General features: G+C 47.5%; 2 protein-coding genes across 3 annotated transcripts; one reads left to right on the top strand and one right to left on the bottom strand.

Moving 5' to 3' along the window:
• Positions 1-19: 19 nt before the first annotated feature.
• CCDC87 (coiled-coil domain containing 87) lies at positions 20-2,756 on the bottom strand. Its single transcript, XM_070950399.1, has one exon. It carries the CDS (start codon positions 2,754-2,756, stop codon positions 159-161), a length of 2,598 nt encoding a protein of 865 aa, XP_070806500.1. The 3' UTR covers positions 20-158.
• A 245-nt stretch (positions 2,757-3,001) lies between these two features.
• Positions 3,002-16,814, top strand: CCS (copper chaperone for superoxide dismutase). 2 transcript variants are annotated; one of them, XM_070950496.1, is made up of 8 exons: positions 3,002-3,070; positions 4,116-4,188; positions 5,667-5,804; positions 8,228-8,408; positions 10,077-10,137; positions 10,701-10,778; positions 12,716-12,819; positions 16,379-16,814. In XM_070950496.1, the coding sequence occupies exons 1-8, from the start codon at positions 3,029-3,031 to the stop codon at positions 16,530-16,532; spliced, it is 831 nt and encodes a 276-aa protein (XP_070806597.1). In that variant the 5' UTR covers positions 3,002-3,028; the 3' UTR covers positions 16,533-16,814. The 2 variants fall into 2 exon arrangements, with proteins under 2 accessions (XP_070806597.1, XP_070806599.1); XM_070950498.1 differs by lacking the exon at positions 16,379-16,814 and adding an exon at positions 15,959-16,098.
• Positions 16,815-18,136: the final 1,322 nt, after the last annotated feature.

Raw genomic sequence — 18,136 nt, forward strand, 5'->3', positions numbered from 1 at the left:
TCACTTTTCCATTAAACTGATTTTAACTGATGCTGCCTCTATTGTTCTTGGCCTCCTAAACTCAGGGTGGGGGGGGGCATAACGGAGGATGGAATCTGGACACAGTTGAGAAAGCGTTGTCCAAATGTGCTTCCCAGGCACCAGATAATGAAGCCAATCTAAAAAAGAGGAGAAAGCCTTCCCGAGCTCCTCTGGACCGCCTTACTCAAAACTACGGCCCGACGCTCCTGTTGCAGCCAGTAAAGCATCTCTACGATGTCCCTCTCCATTTTACCTTCGTACGGGCGACCCTTGAAAGTCACCGTATCGTTGAAGGCATCACTGATGTGTTTCAGAATCACGCGGAGTTCGAAGTTATACTGGTCCAATTCGGAATACAAGTGGCTTCTGATGTTTGACTCTTGCGTTCTGTTGGCGAACGAGCCGAGCTCCTTGCTGAACAAGCGGTTAGGATCTGAAGCAGTCTGCTCAAACTCTTCTATTTCAGCCAGCAGGAGCTCCCTATCCTGGATAAACTGGGCAGCGACCTCCCAAGAATTCAGCATATCTGGAAGCAGTAAATAGTACTGGTTGGAGCTGTACTTGATGGCCATATCTAGCCTTTCCCGTTCGGAGAAATGAAGGACGGTCCATAGTCTTTCCAATCTCCTTTGTAGGACATTGCGATCTTCAAACCTTTGGTCACTAGTAGAACTTCCCAGGTCCTCCAACCAGGTGCTGCTGATATTCCACAGTCCGGTGTGGAATAGTTCTTTCTGGGACTGAAGCTCGGCTGTTTTTAGCTGTTTCCTCTTCACTTTCTGTTTCTTCACTTCATCCTCGTTTAACATTGCCTGCATGTCTCTCTCCTTCCCGTCTTTATCATCTTCTTCAGGGTTGTACAAATGAAATATAACCGGCAGATAGTCGGCGGTGTTGCTGCTGATGTATTTTAAGTACTCGTCGATGTTAAATGTGGCTTTCCACCATTTGAGCCAAGATGCATATTCTTTTGAAGCTAGCTTCTTCTTGGATAGATTTGGGGCGTGGGGTGCCTCAACCACTTCAATTGGGACGAAGGGCCCAGTTGGGAGAATTTGACTCAGCTCCGTATTAACAATCTGTTCACTTTTTCTCTTCGACAGTGTTGAGGAAGCAAAACAGCAGTAGCGAGGCAGGATAGTTGCAGGACACTCTATCAAGGATCCTTGGTCAAATTTCAGGTGGTCTTTAGGAATTGTATTCATCAGTTCCCTGTAGATCTCCTGGACTTCTTCTCCAGTAGAAAGCTTGGCGTCCAGCATCTTCATGGTAGCAGGACTTATCTCTCCCAGGAGGTGATTGTAGATTGGTAAAGACCTATCCATCGTCACATTTTCCAAATAGTGCCTTTCAGACACCTGCAGATCAGCTGTCTTTACCACCATCCTATCATTGATTCTGACATTCACCGTCGCAGCCTGAGGATGAGAGGCCGGGGCGGCGATGATGGTGTTTCTCCGCTTCGTCTCAAAACGCTCTTCCTCGCCCAGGGACTTGAGCATTCTCTGCAACTGTAGCTGGCGGTTCTCATTGGCTTTGGTCCACGTCAACGCTTTAATGAGGGGAGGGAGATCTAAATCGTCTTGCTCGCCTTTCCACGGAGTCTTCTCCAAGACAGAACCCCGGACCAGCCTCTGAAGGTCTTCAGCCAGAGCTGCTGGACCCTTTAATTCGCCAGGTTCGGGGGATTCGGGGCAGCGACAAAGCAGTTCAGGGCTAATCCGGCGAGAGATCAAATGGATGCCGAGTTCATCGGCTAAGAGCTTCCCTACCCTCATATTGGGCAAAGACTGGCACTTGAGAAGGTGGGAAGTCGCCGGGATAATCTGAGGCCTAGACCAGTTGCGTACGGATCCACGGGGAGAAGGAGCGGCGATGGCGGCGACGGCCATTTGCTGCAGGAAATCAGTTTTCCTGGCCGTGGGTAGATTCAATTTCTTTATTTTGCTCATGTCCAGCAAGGGTAACTCTTCCAGCTCTTTCACATCCTGGGCTATTTTTTCCTTCTCCGTCAGTGTACGGGGCCGGATGTATCTGATGAAGTAGCAGATGGTGATGCCCAGGCGGTTGCCCAGGGAATGGGTGGTCATGGGGCCAAAAGGGCTAGAGGATTTGGTTGGCGAATCGGGCGGGTGGTCCACCAGCCTCTTCATCTCCCACACCAGGCGCTGGCGCACGGCCACCACGTTGAGGAACTTGGAGCAATCCAAGGCCAGCTGGGCCGAGAAGCGGATGAGGTTGGCACAATCGGTGAAGATGCGCCGCAGCCGGCAGCACTCCATGAGGCCCAAATAATGGCGGAAAAGGTGCTGGGACACCAAGCCGAGGTAGCTCAAGAGGTGCTGGTACAGCTCCCGGTTGGCGTCAGGGCTGAAGGCCGGGTCGTGCAGCAGGTGCTGGAGGTCTTTGTGGGCCTGCTTGATTTGGGTCAGGATGATGTCTCGGAAGGCCCTCAGGTGTTGAGGGCGGGCTCGGGCTTCCTGAGGCCCCGGCTCCAACCGGGCCTTCACCAGGTGCATCAGGGCCGAGAGCGTGATGGGTACCGGCAGCTCCTCTTCCTCTGGCGGCCCAAGAGAAGAGCCTGACAGGCAAGGCTTGACTCGGGAAAAAGTGGTGGGGAAGAGCGACAGCGGCGTCAGGATGCGACGGTACTGCTCCCGCAGCTGGTGCGTCCATTTTCCCGTGTCTTCCAGCCGGTACAGCGACCGCCCGGGAGGCGACACGCTCGACGCCATAGCGCGCAAAAAAAATAACTATATACCAACCGCCGCAACAGGCCCCGCTTTCGATTCGGTCGCCTTGACAACCGAGCGGTCCTGTGCCCACAGTCGTCCGGGCGGAATGCTTACGCCGCGGCGCCCGAGTTCCGCTCTCGGTTTCTACTGCGCATGTCCGCCTAGTACAACCAAGCGGGAGGGAGCGCGTCGGTGACTTCCGGTGTGTCTCCTTCAAAATAGTCCGAGTGGACTATAATTTTGTTTTTTCCTTTTTATTCTTGGAAGGCAAGATGGACGGAGCTCCCGAAAGGGGCGGAGGACTCCGCTGCACGGTGGGGAAACCCTTCCCGGGTGGGAGAATCGAGCGCTGCCTCTTCTTTCACTGTCCGACGCTTTGCGCATGTCCGAAGAGGTTGAAGGCGGGTGTGTGTGGGGGGGTCGTTTTGTAAAGCAGCTGCACCGGTTGAACTACCTGCTGGGTCATTCTTTAAAAAATGGCACCTTCTCCATCTCCAGGGAGGCAGGGAGGGCGCTTATATCTTATGGCTGAGGGAAGAAGTACAGCTAGTCCTCGACTTAGAACCGGTTCGTTTAGTGGCCGTTGACAAAGTTACAGGGGCACTAAAAAAAAGTGACTTATGGCCGTTTTTTTAAAAAACACTTTTAATGACCGTTGCCGCATCGCCATCAGAGGCTTGGCAACTGACTCGTATTTACGACGGTGGGTCGCACGATCCCCCTTTTGTGACCTCCTCACAAAAGCAAAAGTCAACGCGGAAACCCAGATTCACTTTACAGCCGTGATAATAATTTAATAACGGCAGGGATTCACTTCACAGCGGTGGCGAGGAAGGTCGCAAAATAGGGCAAAACTCACTTAACCAATGTCTTGCTTAGCCACAGAGATTTTGGGGATCCTGGTTGTAATTCGAGGACTACTTCTATGGGGTAGGCAGAAGTATGGCAAGTGCAGGAGAAAAGGCCCCTGCCCTTCCAGACTTCTTGTGGAACCCCATTTTAGATCAGAATTTTGGAATTAGGTCAGTATTTCTCAACTTTGGCAGCTTGAAGATATGTGGACTTATTTATTTATTTATTTATTTTATTAAATTTTTATACCGCCCTTCTCCCGAAGGACTCAGGGCCGTGTACAGCCAAAAATAAAACCCACAACTATATGAAAGTTAAAAGACAATTTAAAAATATTAAATAATTTGGCCGAAAGAGCTAAAATAGAAACCACCCATTAAAATAGCATTTAGGCTTCCAACTCCCAGAAGGGTTCCGCTTATATATGTCAGGCGAGCCCATAATTCAAAGGCTTTTATATTTTTCACTGACAGTTTTGTGTTACTTTCTCCTTCTCTTTAATTGTAGCTGGAGTTTGCTGTTGAGATGACTTGTCAAAATTGTGTCGAGGCGGTCCAGAAAACACTGCAAAAGACACCAGGTGAGATCAGCCTCAGAACGATCAACTTTCTTTTCAAACGTTTATTTTATTTTATATTATAAATTTCTATAATTTATAAATTATGATATAAATATCATAATTTATAAACGCAATGTGGTGAGCATATCCAGCACACCCTTCCTCCTTCCTTCCTTCCTCTTCCTGTTTTCCCCCTGTGAGGTGGGTTTTGCTGAGGGAGAGTGACTGGCCCAAAGACACAGCAGCCAGTTTCGTGGCTTAAGGCAAGACTAGAACTGGTTTTCATACCTAAAATGGAATTAGTCACCTGGTTTCTACCCAATAATTTACTTCCTCATCACTTCATTTTACCTACTGAAATTCCATAGATGTCGAAAGAGTGTGTCAGAAAGGCAACTCAGTTTTCCATCTAGTTATTATTATTATTATTATTATTTGATTTATATGCTGCCCTTCTCCAGAGACTCAGGGTGGCTTACAATGCGTTAAGCAATAGCCTTCATACTTTTGTATATTTATACAAAGTCAGCTTATTGCCCCCACAATCCGGATCCTCATTTTACCTATCTTAGAAAGGATGGAAGGCTGAGTCAACCTTGAGCCTGGTGAGATTTGAACTTGCAGTAATTGCAGGCAGCTGATGTTAATAACAGTGCTTTAGTCTGCTGCGCCACCAGGGCTCTTGTTTTCTGGCTGAGTAGGAAGGACTCCTGGAATACTCAGCCAATACAGAGCACCAAATTTTGGGGGGAAAAAAACTCTAAATCCATTAATTATTGGAAGCCTTGTTCCAGATGCAAAATTATTTTCATGAATTGCTCGGCAGGGTGATGTAACCAGCTCAGGCTTTTCTCAGATTTATTTATTATTTATTGATTTATTGTTTCGATTTATATGCCGCCCTTCTCCGGAGACTCAGGGCGGCTTAGAATGCGTTAAGCAATAGCCTTCATACTTTTGTATATACCTGCTTAGTAGGGCTTTCGCCCCCCCCCCCCAAGCGGTGTTCTTTTTTATACAAAGTCATATTACTGCCCCCACAATCAAGCTTCAGGATGATTATTGCATGTTGTTCTGGTGTGTAGTGCTCTATAACGTCGTTTTGAGGATAGGAGTTGAAACAGTTTATGTCCAGGATGTGAGGGGTCTGTAGATATTTTCCCCGCCCTCTTTTTGACTCATGCAGTATACAGGTCCTCAATGGAAGGCAGGTTGGTAGCCATTGTTTCTTCTGCAGTTCTAATGATCCTCTGAAGTCTTTGTCTGTCTTGTTGGGTTGCAGAACCAAATAATAAACGTGGGATATATAAAATTGCTTAACATGAGTGTGTCCCAATCTTGGCAATGTGAAGATGTGTGGACGTCAACTCCCAGAATTCCCTAGCAAGCTGCTATGCAGCCAGCTGGGGAATTCTGGGAGTTGAAGTCCACATGTCTTCACATTGCCAAGATTGGGATGTCCTACCCCTACGTGTTTCTCTATCTCCATTTCCTTACAGGCCTCCGCATAGTTGACATCCAGCTGGATTCCCAAACTGTCCTGGTGGAGACAAGTCTTGGTACCGAAGAAGTCCAGAACCTTTTAGAAACTACGGGATGCAAGGCTGTGCTGAAAGGAATGGGAAGTAATGTTCCAGGTAAATCCCAACATGATCTTCCACTTCCTTTTCCTGGAATAAATCTCCACCAAAGTGTTAAATTGCTCTGTGATGTATAAGGTCTTTCCCCCCCCCAAGTGACTAGTGCAAAGTTCTTGTGACCCAGGCCCAAGTAGGTTGTAATCGACGCAAACGGTTCCAAAATAAACAGACTTTATTAGAACAGCTGAGAATTAACTCATTCTCAGCGTCGTCCAAACTAAATTAAAACAAACTCTTCATAACACAAATTCTTCAGTCTAATCACCAACCTTGGTATAATTAGGCAAACTGCCAAAGGCTTCTATTGGCAAAAGTTCAAAAGCAGAAGACGCGACAAGAGATAAGTGCAGCAAGACTATCAACGTTGTTTTCCGACAAAGAGCCCAAGAGCCGTTGCTGGTATTTTAAGCCTTATGGGAGGGGCCAATCATCTCTTGGCCCTACTCCCGTGTCGTCTTCTTTGCTGTAGCTACTCTTGCCTTCTGGCAGCTCTTCTCATTCGTGCACTAGGAACAGGCTCCTCCTGTTCCTCTGCCTCTCTGCTGTCAGCCTCTGGAGGCTCCGGAGTCCGCACATCACTCCCCGATGGCCCGGCCCTATCTCTGCCTCTGATGCAGAGCCCTCATCCGGGCCTTCCCCAGCCTCCAGGACTGGTCCGTGTTCTTCCTCAGCCTCATCGCTGTCCGATTCCACTGCCATCTCCGCAGGCTGCTGGCGAACCACAACAGAAGTGGAGGGGAATCGTTGGAAGATTTCTGATGGGTTTAAAGCATTATCCCTAGAACTGATGGGATCAGCCATAAATCCTTCCGTAGAGATCTGCTACGTTAACTGGATCAGCGTTTCTCAACCGCGGCAACTTTAAGATATGTGGTTCTTCAACTCCCAGAATTCTTCAGCCAGCAAGGAACTGACAAACAAGCTAAGAGTAAAAACAGTGTTGGGCTGCTGCCGGTTCGGGCAAACCGGTACTTGCGACCTGCAGGTGGGCCCTCCCACCCGCCTAGGCGTAATCCTGTCCTATATCGCTGTGTCGTTTGACGCCGGATGCATGCCTGGACGGTGCGGGCATGTGAATTCCCGTGTTTTGTGACGCTGCATACATGTGCGGATGGCACATGCTGACAGTTCTGGTGCTGAGCGAACAGGTTGTTACGGTATGTGACGCCCACCTCTGAGTAAAAAGCCTAAGCACAGAACCTCCAAGATCATTCCCATCGACAGGACAGTCCACTAGTACAGTGATGGCTAACCTTTTTGCCATTGCGTGCCAGGAGGCGGGTCACGCGTGTGCCCAAACCCATTCTATGCGCCCCGTGCATGCACACGTGACCCCCAACTCCCCCCCCCCCCCTGCTCCTGGCACACAGGCCATTTTTTCTCTCTCACCTGGCTCCAGAGCCTTTCTAGGAGTCTGGGGAGGGCGAAAACAGCCTTCCCCACCCTCGCTGCTTTAGCAGACTAAGGAAGATACTCAGAGATGATTCACACCCTGGTCAGTGTCTCTTCACACTTCTACCATCGGGCAGAAGACATTGAAGCATAGCCAGCCGAACAAATAGGTTTAAAAATAGTTTCTATCCTTGGACCGTCAGACTCTTAAACAGAACCACAATCACTCCATGCACAAGCGGAAACGTATGACTAGTTTTTCTTTTTCTTTCTTTCTCTCTAATTACTTTCATAGGGATTATTCTTTATACTATTTACTGTATTTTTTGGAGTATAAGATGCACCTTTTTCAGCCCTAAAAGGGGGTAAAAATTTAGGTGCGTCTTATATACCAATGTAGCCCCGCCCACCCACTGGCCCCCACCCTTTGGCCTCTGCCTCCCAGCAGTTTACCTCCTTGCAGCAAGCAGAAAGAAGAAACAGGTCCTTTCAGCTTCAGCACAGCCTATTTAGCACAAGTTGATTGGATCGGCCTCCCGATTCTCAGGTATTTTGCTCTCAGCTGTTTTGCGCAGGGCTCTGCTGCTTGCTGCAAGGAGGTAAATTGCTGGGAGGAGATTTTTTTTTCTTGTGCTAATCAAGCTCTGCTGAAAACGAAAATGAAAGTAAAGCAGGCTATATGCTATTTGCTGCAAGGAGGCAAAATTGCTGGGAGGGAGAGGCAGATTTCTTTTTCTTGTTTTCCTCACCAAAAAAGGTAGGTGCGTCTTATAGTCCGGAGCGTCTCATACTCCGAAAAATACGGTACGTTGTTTGTATTCTTTGTCATGGATTGCACCAGTGAGGCTAAAACCAATTTCGGTGTATACACGATGTACAATGACAATAAACGCTACACTATACTAGTTTGGTGATGAAACGTCTCCAAGAAAACCACCAAACTCAGAGAGCACCAAGGGCCACTCAGATTATTTTCTATGACAAACGTCCATTTCACACTCTGTTGACCTCCCTTTTTTTACCCCAAGGATTGCTCGGCACTGCCGCCGTGGCCATGGTGTCCGGCCGTGGACTGATCCAAGGCGTTGTGAGGTTCCTGCAACTGTCTCCCGAAAAGTGCCTTGTGGACGGCACAGTCGATGGTCTTCAGCCGGGGCTGCACGGGCTTCACGTCCATGAATTTGGAGACCTCAGCAGGACTTTTGACAGGTGAGAGACTCTAGAACAGAGGTGTCAAACTGAAGGATCGCAGGCCAAATCAAGCCCAAGGGGGATGCTTACATCTGGCCTGCAAAGGACCGGCCCACAATGCCTCTGTGCTGTGGTCCGCCAGCAGCCTGCAGAGCTGATAGTGGAGTCGGACAGTGAGGAGGCTGGGGAGGAACATGGGCCAGTCCTGGAGTCTGGGGAAGCTCGGACGAGGGCTCTGTGTCGGAGGCAGAGATGGGGCCAGGACCATCTGGGAGGGATACGCGGATTCCGGAGCCTCCAGAGTTGGACAGCGGCGAGGCAGAGGAACAGGAGGAGCCTTTTCCTAGTGCGCGCATGCGCAGAACTGCCAGAAGGCAAGAACAGTTTAAACAAAAGGGATGACTCGGGAGTAAGGCCTGGAGATGATTGGCCCCTCCATAAGGCTTAAAAGAGGAGCAAAGGTACACGTGGGCCCTTTGCAGGAAAGCAACGTTGTTAATTCTGTTCCCAGTCGGCATCTCTGTTTGATTCTGGACTCCGTGGGGCTTTGCCAAGTAGGTCTTTGGCAGAGTGTTAAGGGAGATAAAGATTAGTGATTATCCCGAAGGACTTTTTGTAACTAATTGGGACTCAGCTGTGAATGAAAGTTATTCACAGCTGTTGCAATAAAAGAGGTTTTTTGGGACTACTCGTGTGTTTTAATGACTCAGGAAGCCTAGATCACAACACTCTGCCAGCAAAAATGGAGCTTTGGAGGGCCCCGTTTTCAGCCTGGACAGCCTCCTCCAGCTCTCTGCCACCAAAAACGGAGCTCAGGGGCTGGGGGGCCCTCCGTTTTCACTGGCAGAGGGCTAGCAAAAGGAGAAATGTTTCCCCTTTTGCATTTGAGCATCCAAGAAAGGACAGGAAAGGAGAAGGGGAAAGAGGAAAGACAATGAAAAAGAAGGGAAGATGGGAAGAGAGCAAGGAAGGTAAAAGAAGGAAAGAGGGGGAGGAAGAAAAAAGGAGAAGGAAGAAGGAAGGAAAGAAGGAAAGTTAGAAGGAAGGAAGGAAAGATAGAGAAGGAGGAAAGATAGAGAAGGAAGGAGAGGAAATATAGAGAAGGAAGGAAGGTTAGAGAAGGATGGAGGGAAAATATAGGGAAGGAAGGAAAGGAAGGAAGGAAGGAAGGAAGGAAGGAAAGATGGAGAAGGAAGGAGAGAAAATATAGAGAAGGAAGGAAAGGAAGGAAGGAAGGAAAGATAGAGAAGGAGGGAAAATATAGAGAAGGAAGGGAGGATAGAGAAGGAAGGAGGGAAAATATAGTGAAGGAAAGAAGCAAGGAAGGAAGTCCTGCCTTAGCACTTGGTTCCCAGCAGACAGCAAGCCTCCTCTCTAGGACAAGGGTTTGGTGCTCTCCCTGGTCTCGTTTTCCTCTTCTGGAGATAATGGAGCCCCTCAGTCCTGCTGGGGGCCACTGCAGTGGCGGGTGTCCCCGACACAAGTGAGGTTGAGCTGGCCATGCCCCCCTGCCCCCCAGGTCAAACACAACCCTGATGCAGCGCTCAATGAAATTCACTTTGACACCCCTGCTCTAGAAGGTGTTTTTTTTTCCCTCTTCAGGTGGTTTCAGGGGTTGTAAAAGTTGGAGAGAAGTTTTGTTTTCCTGACCACCAAATCTCCCACTCTTGATTTTATCCTAAACAGTTGTGGAGACCATTTCAATCCCAAAGGGGAATGCCACGGAGGCCCCCAGGATCTGCACAGGGTGAGTTAGGCCACCGCTTGCTTTTTATTTTTCTTGCTTTATTGTACTTTTCGGAGTATAAGATGCTCCGAAGACTAAGACTTTCCCCACCCCCCTTAAAAGTGGGTGAAAATTGTGGTGCGTCTCATACACTGAATGTAGCCGAAGCCTCGCCCACCCGCCTGCCCACACCCTTCTGCCATTTTTGGCCCCTGCCTGGCTGACGGCACCCTGAGGAGTCCTTTTCTGTGGGAGCGTACTGGCCGGTGGGAGGCTATCGGTGGCAGAAGGCGGTCCCACAAATACCCACGTCCTATGCCATATACACCGGAGTGTTTTATACTCCGAAATACAGTATACGGTATGTGTCTATTAACCTTGTATGGACTTCTAGGTTGTGAATGCTCCAACACTGGAGGTTTCTAAGAAGCTAATTGGGCAGCCATTTTGTCCTGGGAAAGGTACAAGGTTTCCTGTTTTAGCAGTGGGTTGGACTAGAAGACCTCCAAGGTCCCTTCCAACTCAGTTATTCTGTTATTGCTATGAATTGTGACTATAAATTGAGGACCGAATCGGTTTTTCAGCACGCAGGCGATCTTGGGAACATTTTGGCCACTGCTGATGGAAGAGCATCCTTTCGGATGGAAGATCCTCAGCTGAAGGTGAGTCGCCCCGGAGCAAAGAAATTGCCCAGCAAATGGGGGGATGAAAGAACACACTGGGGGCAACGGATCAGGAAGGGTGGGTTTGCAGCAGTTGGTTATATTCTCCCCCTCCCTTTTGCCCAAGCTGGAAACTGCCCATCCTCCGCAACTAGCGTAGAAGCTGTAAGTTCTAGTCTCCAGTTTAGGCGTGAAACCTGGCTGGGGTGAATTTGGGCCAATCACTAGCAGACTGTGCTAAATATAAAAGTAGGCTGGATACCTTTGGGCCAATCACCAAAAGATGGTCAGTTCTACTCCCGCTTTAGGGATGAAAGTTGGCTGGCTGACTTTGGGCCAATCTCCAGGAGATGGTAAGCACTAGCCCTGCCATAGAATAGGGAAATGAAGAAGGCTAAAGAATAAATAAAAAACACAATTAAGGCAGAGATATAAATAAGATGGAAATTGTTAGCACATGTATGATGAGAACAATGATGATTATTGCTAACATGGTATTATTACTAGAAGATATTAAGAAGAAAATGGAGAATTTTATCATGTTTAATTGTTTAATATATTACAACATTAAGTTTAGGGAAATAATGTGAATGATGTTGTAAATGGTGAAAAAAGTTGCACAGGGATGCTTGTACCCAGATGACACGCCACTTACGGAAAGATGGAATGTTTTATCTTTGTAATTGAAAAATAAAAAAACTCTTTATTAAAAAAAAGAATAGGGATAGGATAGGTTAGGACAATAACAGAAGAGAACAGAAAATAGAATAGAATGGAATGGAATATAGAATAGACTAGAAAATAGAATCTATATATATTAAAGCAAAAAGCACTCACACCGTAATCATCAAATCTCCAGAACAGTAAAGCCTACAAACTTAAAATTTGCCACATATGTTCCTCTTGGCTTCTAGGTGCTCACTAAGAAAGGATTTTTAGAAATGACCATCAGAGTATTAATATTTCCTATATTATTATCACACGCTCTGATGCTAATTAGTTAAGATGTTCTACTCCCGCTCCCAACTTGAAAATAACACTGGAGAGAATGGGATAGCATAGGACAGACTTCGGTGGGACAAGCCTCAGGGAGAGAAGGAGCTAGAAAGCCTGAGGATAGAGAAGGGGAGAGGATAGGATAAACTTCTGTGGGGCAGGGCTGAGGAAGAGAAGGAGACAGGATAGGGGAGGATTCTGTGGGGCAAGCCTGAAGGAGAGAAGCGGAGAGGAGAGCCCGATCGTAACTACTTGTTAATTTTCAAGCTTTAACTGTCAATTTATCAAACCCCATCACAGAGTTTCGTAGCGAAGCACAAGTATCCAGCTAGTAGACAATACAATACAACACAACACAACACAACACAACACAACACAACACAACACAACACAACACACAACACAACACAACACAACACAACACAACACAATACGGAATGGAACAGAATGATTGGACACACAAGGAATTTGTCTCATAAGATCTCAGTGCACGAATGCTGGCTGGGGGACTTTGGCTAATCATCAGGAGCCTGCAAAAAGCGACTTCCCACCCATACGAACATCCTCCTGTCTCTCCAGTCCTGCGATTATAGATTTATGCCCTCATCCCCCATCGTTCATTTATAAGACGGTTCCATGAGCGCCATTTCTGACAAGCAAAGTCAATGATGGAAGCCGGCAGGGAAGGTTTGCCAACCGCACTCCGGTGATATCTTACTTAATGACCAATGTCCCTTGCTTAATAACCAGGTCCACCCGTCAAAAAAATTAGGTAGGACCCCATGATGCCTCCTCCCTTAGGCACTTTTCCGCCGAAAGATGAATCTCCGATCCCTTTTCGTGGTCGTGAATCGAGGACGTCCTGTACAGATAATCTTGTTTGTGACCGTCGTGGAACAAGGTTGGGTCCGCTGACGGTGTTGTCTTCTTCCCCTCCTTAGGTGGACGATATAATCGGCCGTTCCTTGGTGATAGACGAAGGGGAGGATGACTTGGGCCGCGGGAATCACCCTCTGTCAAAAATCTCGGGAAATTCCGGGGAGAGGTGAGGAAATCCAGAACTGTTTATCTTTTTTTTTTTTTTTTTGCTGGAAGACAAGGGTTTTCTGAACGTCTGTGAAGAAGCAGGAAGGAGCCACAGATTGGGATCTGCTGTTTGCACGTACAGGTAGTCCTCGACTTCCAACAGTTCATTGTTGTGGCCCCGCCAGCCGAGCTGGCAGCAGAGTCGGACAGTGAGGAGGCTGGGGAGGAACATGGGCCAGTCCTGGAGGCTGGGGAAGGCTCGGATGAGGGCTCTGCATCGGAGGCAGAGAGGGGGCCAAGGCCGTCTGGCAGTTATCAGCTGCCTCCAGAGCTAGGCAGCAGTATATAACTTTTTTTTTTTTTGTATATAACTTTTTATTATTTTTTATAAAAACAATCTCTCGCCCCCTCCCTGTGACATCTTGGTGTTATCTTTGGTCGTTCTTCTTCCAAAAAAGGAACTTCCTTCTATCTTGATCTTTATACAAACCATTTTAAATCTCTCCTTACTAAAACAAAATTCTGCCTATCAAATTTTAAAAGTACAATCATAAAGCTTTTATCTTTTATATCTCTTTTCCAACCAATAATAGAAACAGTGCCATATCCTATAATACTCTATCTCTTCCCTATCTTTAATCCTTAAAGTCAATCTATTCATTTCTGCACAGTCCATAATTTTTTTTATCACCTGATCTTCCAAAGGTGTTTTCTCTGCTTTCTAATTTTGAGCATAAACAATTCTTGCAGCTGTTATTACATGTATAATCAAATACGTATGTTCCTTACTAGTCTTTTCTGGAAGACTACCCAGTAGGAACCGACAGTAGTGAGGCAGAGGAACAGCTGGAGCCTGTTCCCAATGTGCACATGCGCAGAGCTGCCAAAAGAAAAGAACAGCTAAGAAACAGGGTCGACTTGGTAGTAAAGCCACAGATGGACGGTGAATGGCCCCTCCCATAGGAAATAAAAGAGGAGCGAAAGGGGAGTGGGCTTTTGCAGGAAACAATTCGTTCCGAATCTCAGGGACTCTGTGCCACGTCTTTCCTTGTGTTTGGAAAATATCTACATGGCAGCTTTCCAAGCGAGATAAGGTCTGTGGTTATAAATTCACCTTTGAAAGACTGCTTGCCAGGCCTTTGCTGAAGGTGAATGAGAGGAATTCACGTCCGTTTAATAAAAGGGCTTTTGTGGGGACCAGGATTCTGCTCCGTGCTTTTTGGGGAAGCCTAGGTCAGAACATTCATTTAGTGACTGCTCGAAGTTACAACAGCACTGAAAAAATGGGACTTAGGACCGTTTTTCACACTTAACAACCGTTGCTGCATCCCTGCGGATCACGTGACTAAAATTCAGACACCTGGCACAACTGTCTCATATTTATGACGGTTGCAGTGTCCCGGGGGTCCTGCGAATCCTTTTTGTGACCTCCTGACAAGCAAAGTCAACGGGGAAGTCAGGTTCAGTTAACCAGCGGTGTTAGTAACTTCACAGCTTCAACGATTCACTTAACAACTGTGCAAGAAAGGTCATAAAATGGGGGCAAAACTCACTTAACAAATGACCTGTTTAGCAACAGAAATGTTGGACCAAATCATGGTTGTAAGTCGAGGACTACCTGTATTGTACCCAGTTATGGGAGCAGCATGGCGCTCCCATGTGGCTCCCCTCCTGTGCGAGCTGCACTGGCTCCCTGTGGTCTTCCGGGTGCGCTTCAAGGTCTTAGTTACCACCTTTAGAGCGCTCCATGGCGTAGGACCGGGGTACTTACGAGACCGCCTTCTGCCACCAATAGCCTCTCACCGCCCAGTACGCTCCCATAGAGAGGGGCTTCTCAGGGTGCCGTCAGCCAAACAATGTCGACTGGCGGACCTCAGGGGGAGAGCCTTTTCTGTGAGGGCACCCACCAACTGGAACGAGCTCCCCCCAGAGATACAGAAGATTCCGGATCTGCGCACTTTCCGCCGTGCCCTCAAAACATTCCTGTTTCAGCAGGCCGGCCTGGCCTAACTTTCCCTTTATATTGCTTTTTGATTTTATTTTAAACTGGGATGTCTTGAATTATCTAGGACCAGAATGTTTAGTATATTTTAATTGGTTTTTTATTATTAACGTTTGTATTACATGTATTTTTATCGTTCGCTGTTCACCGCCCTGAGTCCCTTAGGAATAGGGCGGTATATAAATTTAATAAATAAATAAATAAATAAATAAATAAATAAATAAATAAATAAATAAATAAATAAGTTATCACCAGTAACTTGGCAAGGGGGGGGGAGTTGATTCTCGGACTTTAAACTGTTACATAAGTTCCTTCTGGTTTAGAAAAACAAATATAGAAAATCCATATCACCAAGGGTGACAGGATAGCAGTCTTCCAGTATTTGAGGGGCAGCCACAAAGAAGAGGGAGTGAAGCTATTTTCCAAAGCACCAGGAGGCAGGAGAAGAAACAATGGATGGAAAGTAATCAAGGAGAGAAGCAACCTGGAACTAAGGAGAAACTTCCTGACAGTGAGAACGATTAATCAGTGGAACAGCTTGCCACCAGAAGTCGTGGGTGCTCCAATCACTGGAGGATTTTAAGATGAGACTGGACACCATTTGTCCAGAATGGTATAGTCTCCTCCTTGAGCAGGACTAGACTAGAAGACCTCCAAGGTCCCTTCCCTTCCCTTGTGGTGCAGTGGTTAGAATGCAGTATTGCAGGCTAACTCTGCCAACTGCCAGCAGTTCGATCTTGACTGACTCAGCCCTCCATCCTTCTGAGCTCAGTAAAGAGGCTGATTCTGTAAACCGCTTAGAGAGGGCTGTAAAGCACTGTGAAGCGCTATATAAGTCTCAGTGCTATTGCTATTACCCTTCCTACCTACCTTTTCTTTCCTATTCCCTCCCTCCCTTCTTCCCTCTTTCTTATTAGAATGCAGTATTGCAGGCTAGTTCTGCTGATGGCCAACAGTTCGATCCTGACCGGCTCAAGGTTGACTCAGCCTTCCATCCTTCCGAGGTCGGTAAAATGAGGACCCAGATTGTTGAGGGGGCAACAGGCTGACTCTGTAAACCGCTTAGAGAGGGCTGTAAAAGCACTGTGAAGCAGTATATAATTGCTATTGCTGTTCCGTTATTCTGTCATTCATTCTAAACCAGCTTTCTGTCTAGATCAGGGATGTGCAACCTTAAACACTCAAAGAGCCATTTGGACCCGTTTCCCACAGAAAAGAAAACACCGGGAGCCACAAAAACCTTTCCCGTGCCTGACTATTTCTTGAGCGGCCACAAAACTAGCATCTGTAGTTGAATTAAACGTTCTCTTTTCTTCTGAAACTTTTCTTTTCTTGGATTTATCCGTGGTTGGCCTACCGGGGGTTGAAAAACTCAATAAATCGCATGACGGCGGGTGTCGCATGTTGGCGGTTGTGACGCCTATTTTGAGTGACAGGGAGCCGCAGCAGAGGGGTGAAAGAGCCACATGCGGCTCCAGAGCCGCAGGTTGCTGACCCCTGGTCTAGATAAAAAGATTCTTTTTGTTTAAAAAAAAACCTGACTTGACCTTTCCCTGTTGTTGTTTTTTTTTGGCAGAGTGGCCTGCGGAATCATTGCTAGCTCATCCGGCCTCTTCCAGAATCCCAAGAAAATATGTACCTGCAGCGGAGTGACTCTTTGGGAAGAGCGGGAAAGGTCAGGGAGCAGGCTAGGCCAGGCCGTTCCCGGACAACCCACTCCCCATCTGTAGAACGTGGACGCCCGCTGCTGTGCTCCCCCCCCGCTCTGGAGTTTGCAAAGCGGGGTTCACCGATTCTCTTAAGGCACGGAGATCTCAGTTGGCCTCCCAGAAATGACCCCAAATAAGGCAGATTCGTGCATTTGTGTGTGTGTGTTTGTGTCTCTGGAGAGAGACACAAACATACAAATCAGCTTTTTGCTGGCACGGGAAAAGATCATTACTGTACTTGAAAGATTTCTCCCCCCCCCCCCCAAACCTCCAAACATTCCAATAAAGCACATCGCTTTTAGATTTTTTGGGGATTTGGTTTTCCCACATGCGCACAATTTTTTTAGGCTTAAGTTTTGGGATTTTTTTTTTTTTTTCCCTTTTGCTTCTTCTTTCTTATGGCCCTATTTTAGGATTGTGGAAACAGTGCCTTTCCCCTTCCGTGCGGGGCACGGAAGGAAGAAAATTAAACATCTGGTCCGCAGCCATAGATTAGGCTTACGCTGGTGAGATTGCAGTGGGTAGTTTAAAAGGGAGTTATTGTTGCTAGTTGCGAAGTCGTGTCCAACCCATCGCAACCCCATGGATATAGTTCCTCCAGGCCTTCCTGTCCTCTACCATCCCCTGGAGTCCATTTAAGCTCACGCCGACTGCTTCAGTGAGTCCATCCAGCCACCTCGTTCTCTGTCGTCCCCTTCTTCTTTGAGTTTCCTCTTCAGGATCTGGCCTTCTAGAGAGCAGTCAGGGTTGATCTCCTCTAGGACCGACCGGTTGGATGGCCTTGCAGTCCAAGGGACTCGCAGGAGTCTTCTCCCGCACCAGAGTTCAAAGGCCTCCATTCTTTGGCCTTCTCAGCCTTTCTTTCACAACCATCCATTGCAACTGGGAAAACCATAGCCTTGACTAGACGCACTTTTGTTGGCAGGGTTAAAAGGGAGAGTTGCCCCCAAAAAAGGCAACTTTCTCTGTTAGGTTGGGGCAATATGAGATGGCATTCTTTCTCCTCCCATCTTTATCTGAAGAACTCAAATCCTTTGGCCGCCTAAGGAGAAGGAAGGACTCCCTGGAGAAGAGCCGAATGCTGGGAACGATGGAGGGCAAAAGAAGACGAAGGGGACGGCAGAGAAGGAGGTGGCTGGATGAAATCACTGAAGCAGTCGGCGTGAGCTTAAATGGACTCCGGAGGATGGTAAGAGGACAAGAAGGCCTGGAGGAACGTCGTCCATGGGATTGCGATGGGACGGACACGACTTTGCAATTAACAACAACAACAGAGGTTGCTACAATACCATAAATTGTTAGTACAGGCAGTCCTCGCCTTACAATAATTCATTTAATGACTGAACGGCATTCAGAAAAGTGACTTGTGACCGTTTCAACATTCACGTAATTAAAATTCAGATGCTCTCCAACTGGCTCCTATTTATGACGGTCTCCGTGTCACGTGATCCCCTTTGGCGACCGTCGATGACAAGCAAAAGTCAACGCGGGAAAGCCAGATTCCCTCAACAGCCGTGTCGCTAACAACTGCAGTGATTCACTTAACAATCGTGGCAAGGAAGGTCGTAGAACGGGGCAAAAATCCACTCAGGAAATGTCTCACTTAGCCGCAGAAATTTTAAGAT

Source organism: Pituophis catenifer, unplaced genomic scaffold, assembly GCF_029215685.1.
Source record: "Pituophis catenifer annectens isolate HBS135680 unplaced genomic scaffold, rPitCat1.0.hap2 SCAF_10, whole genome shotgun sequence".
Lineage (NCBI taxonomy): Eukaryota > Metazoa > Chordata > Lepidosauria > Squamata > Colubridae > Pituophis > Pituophis catenifer.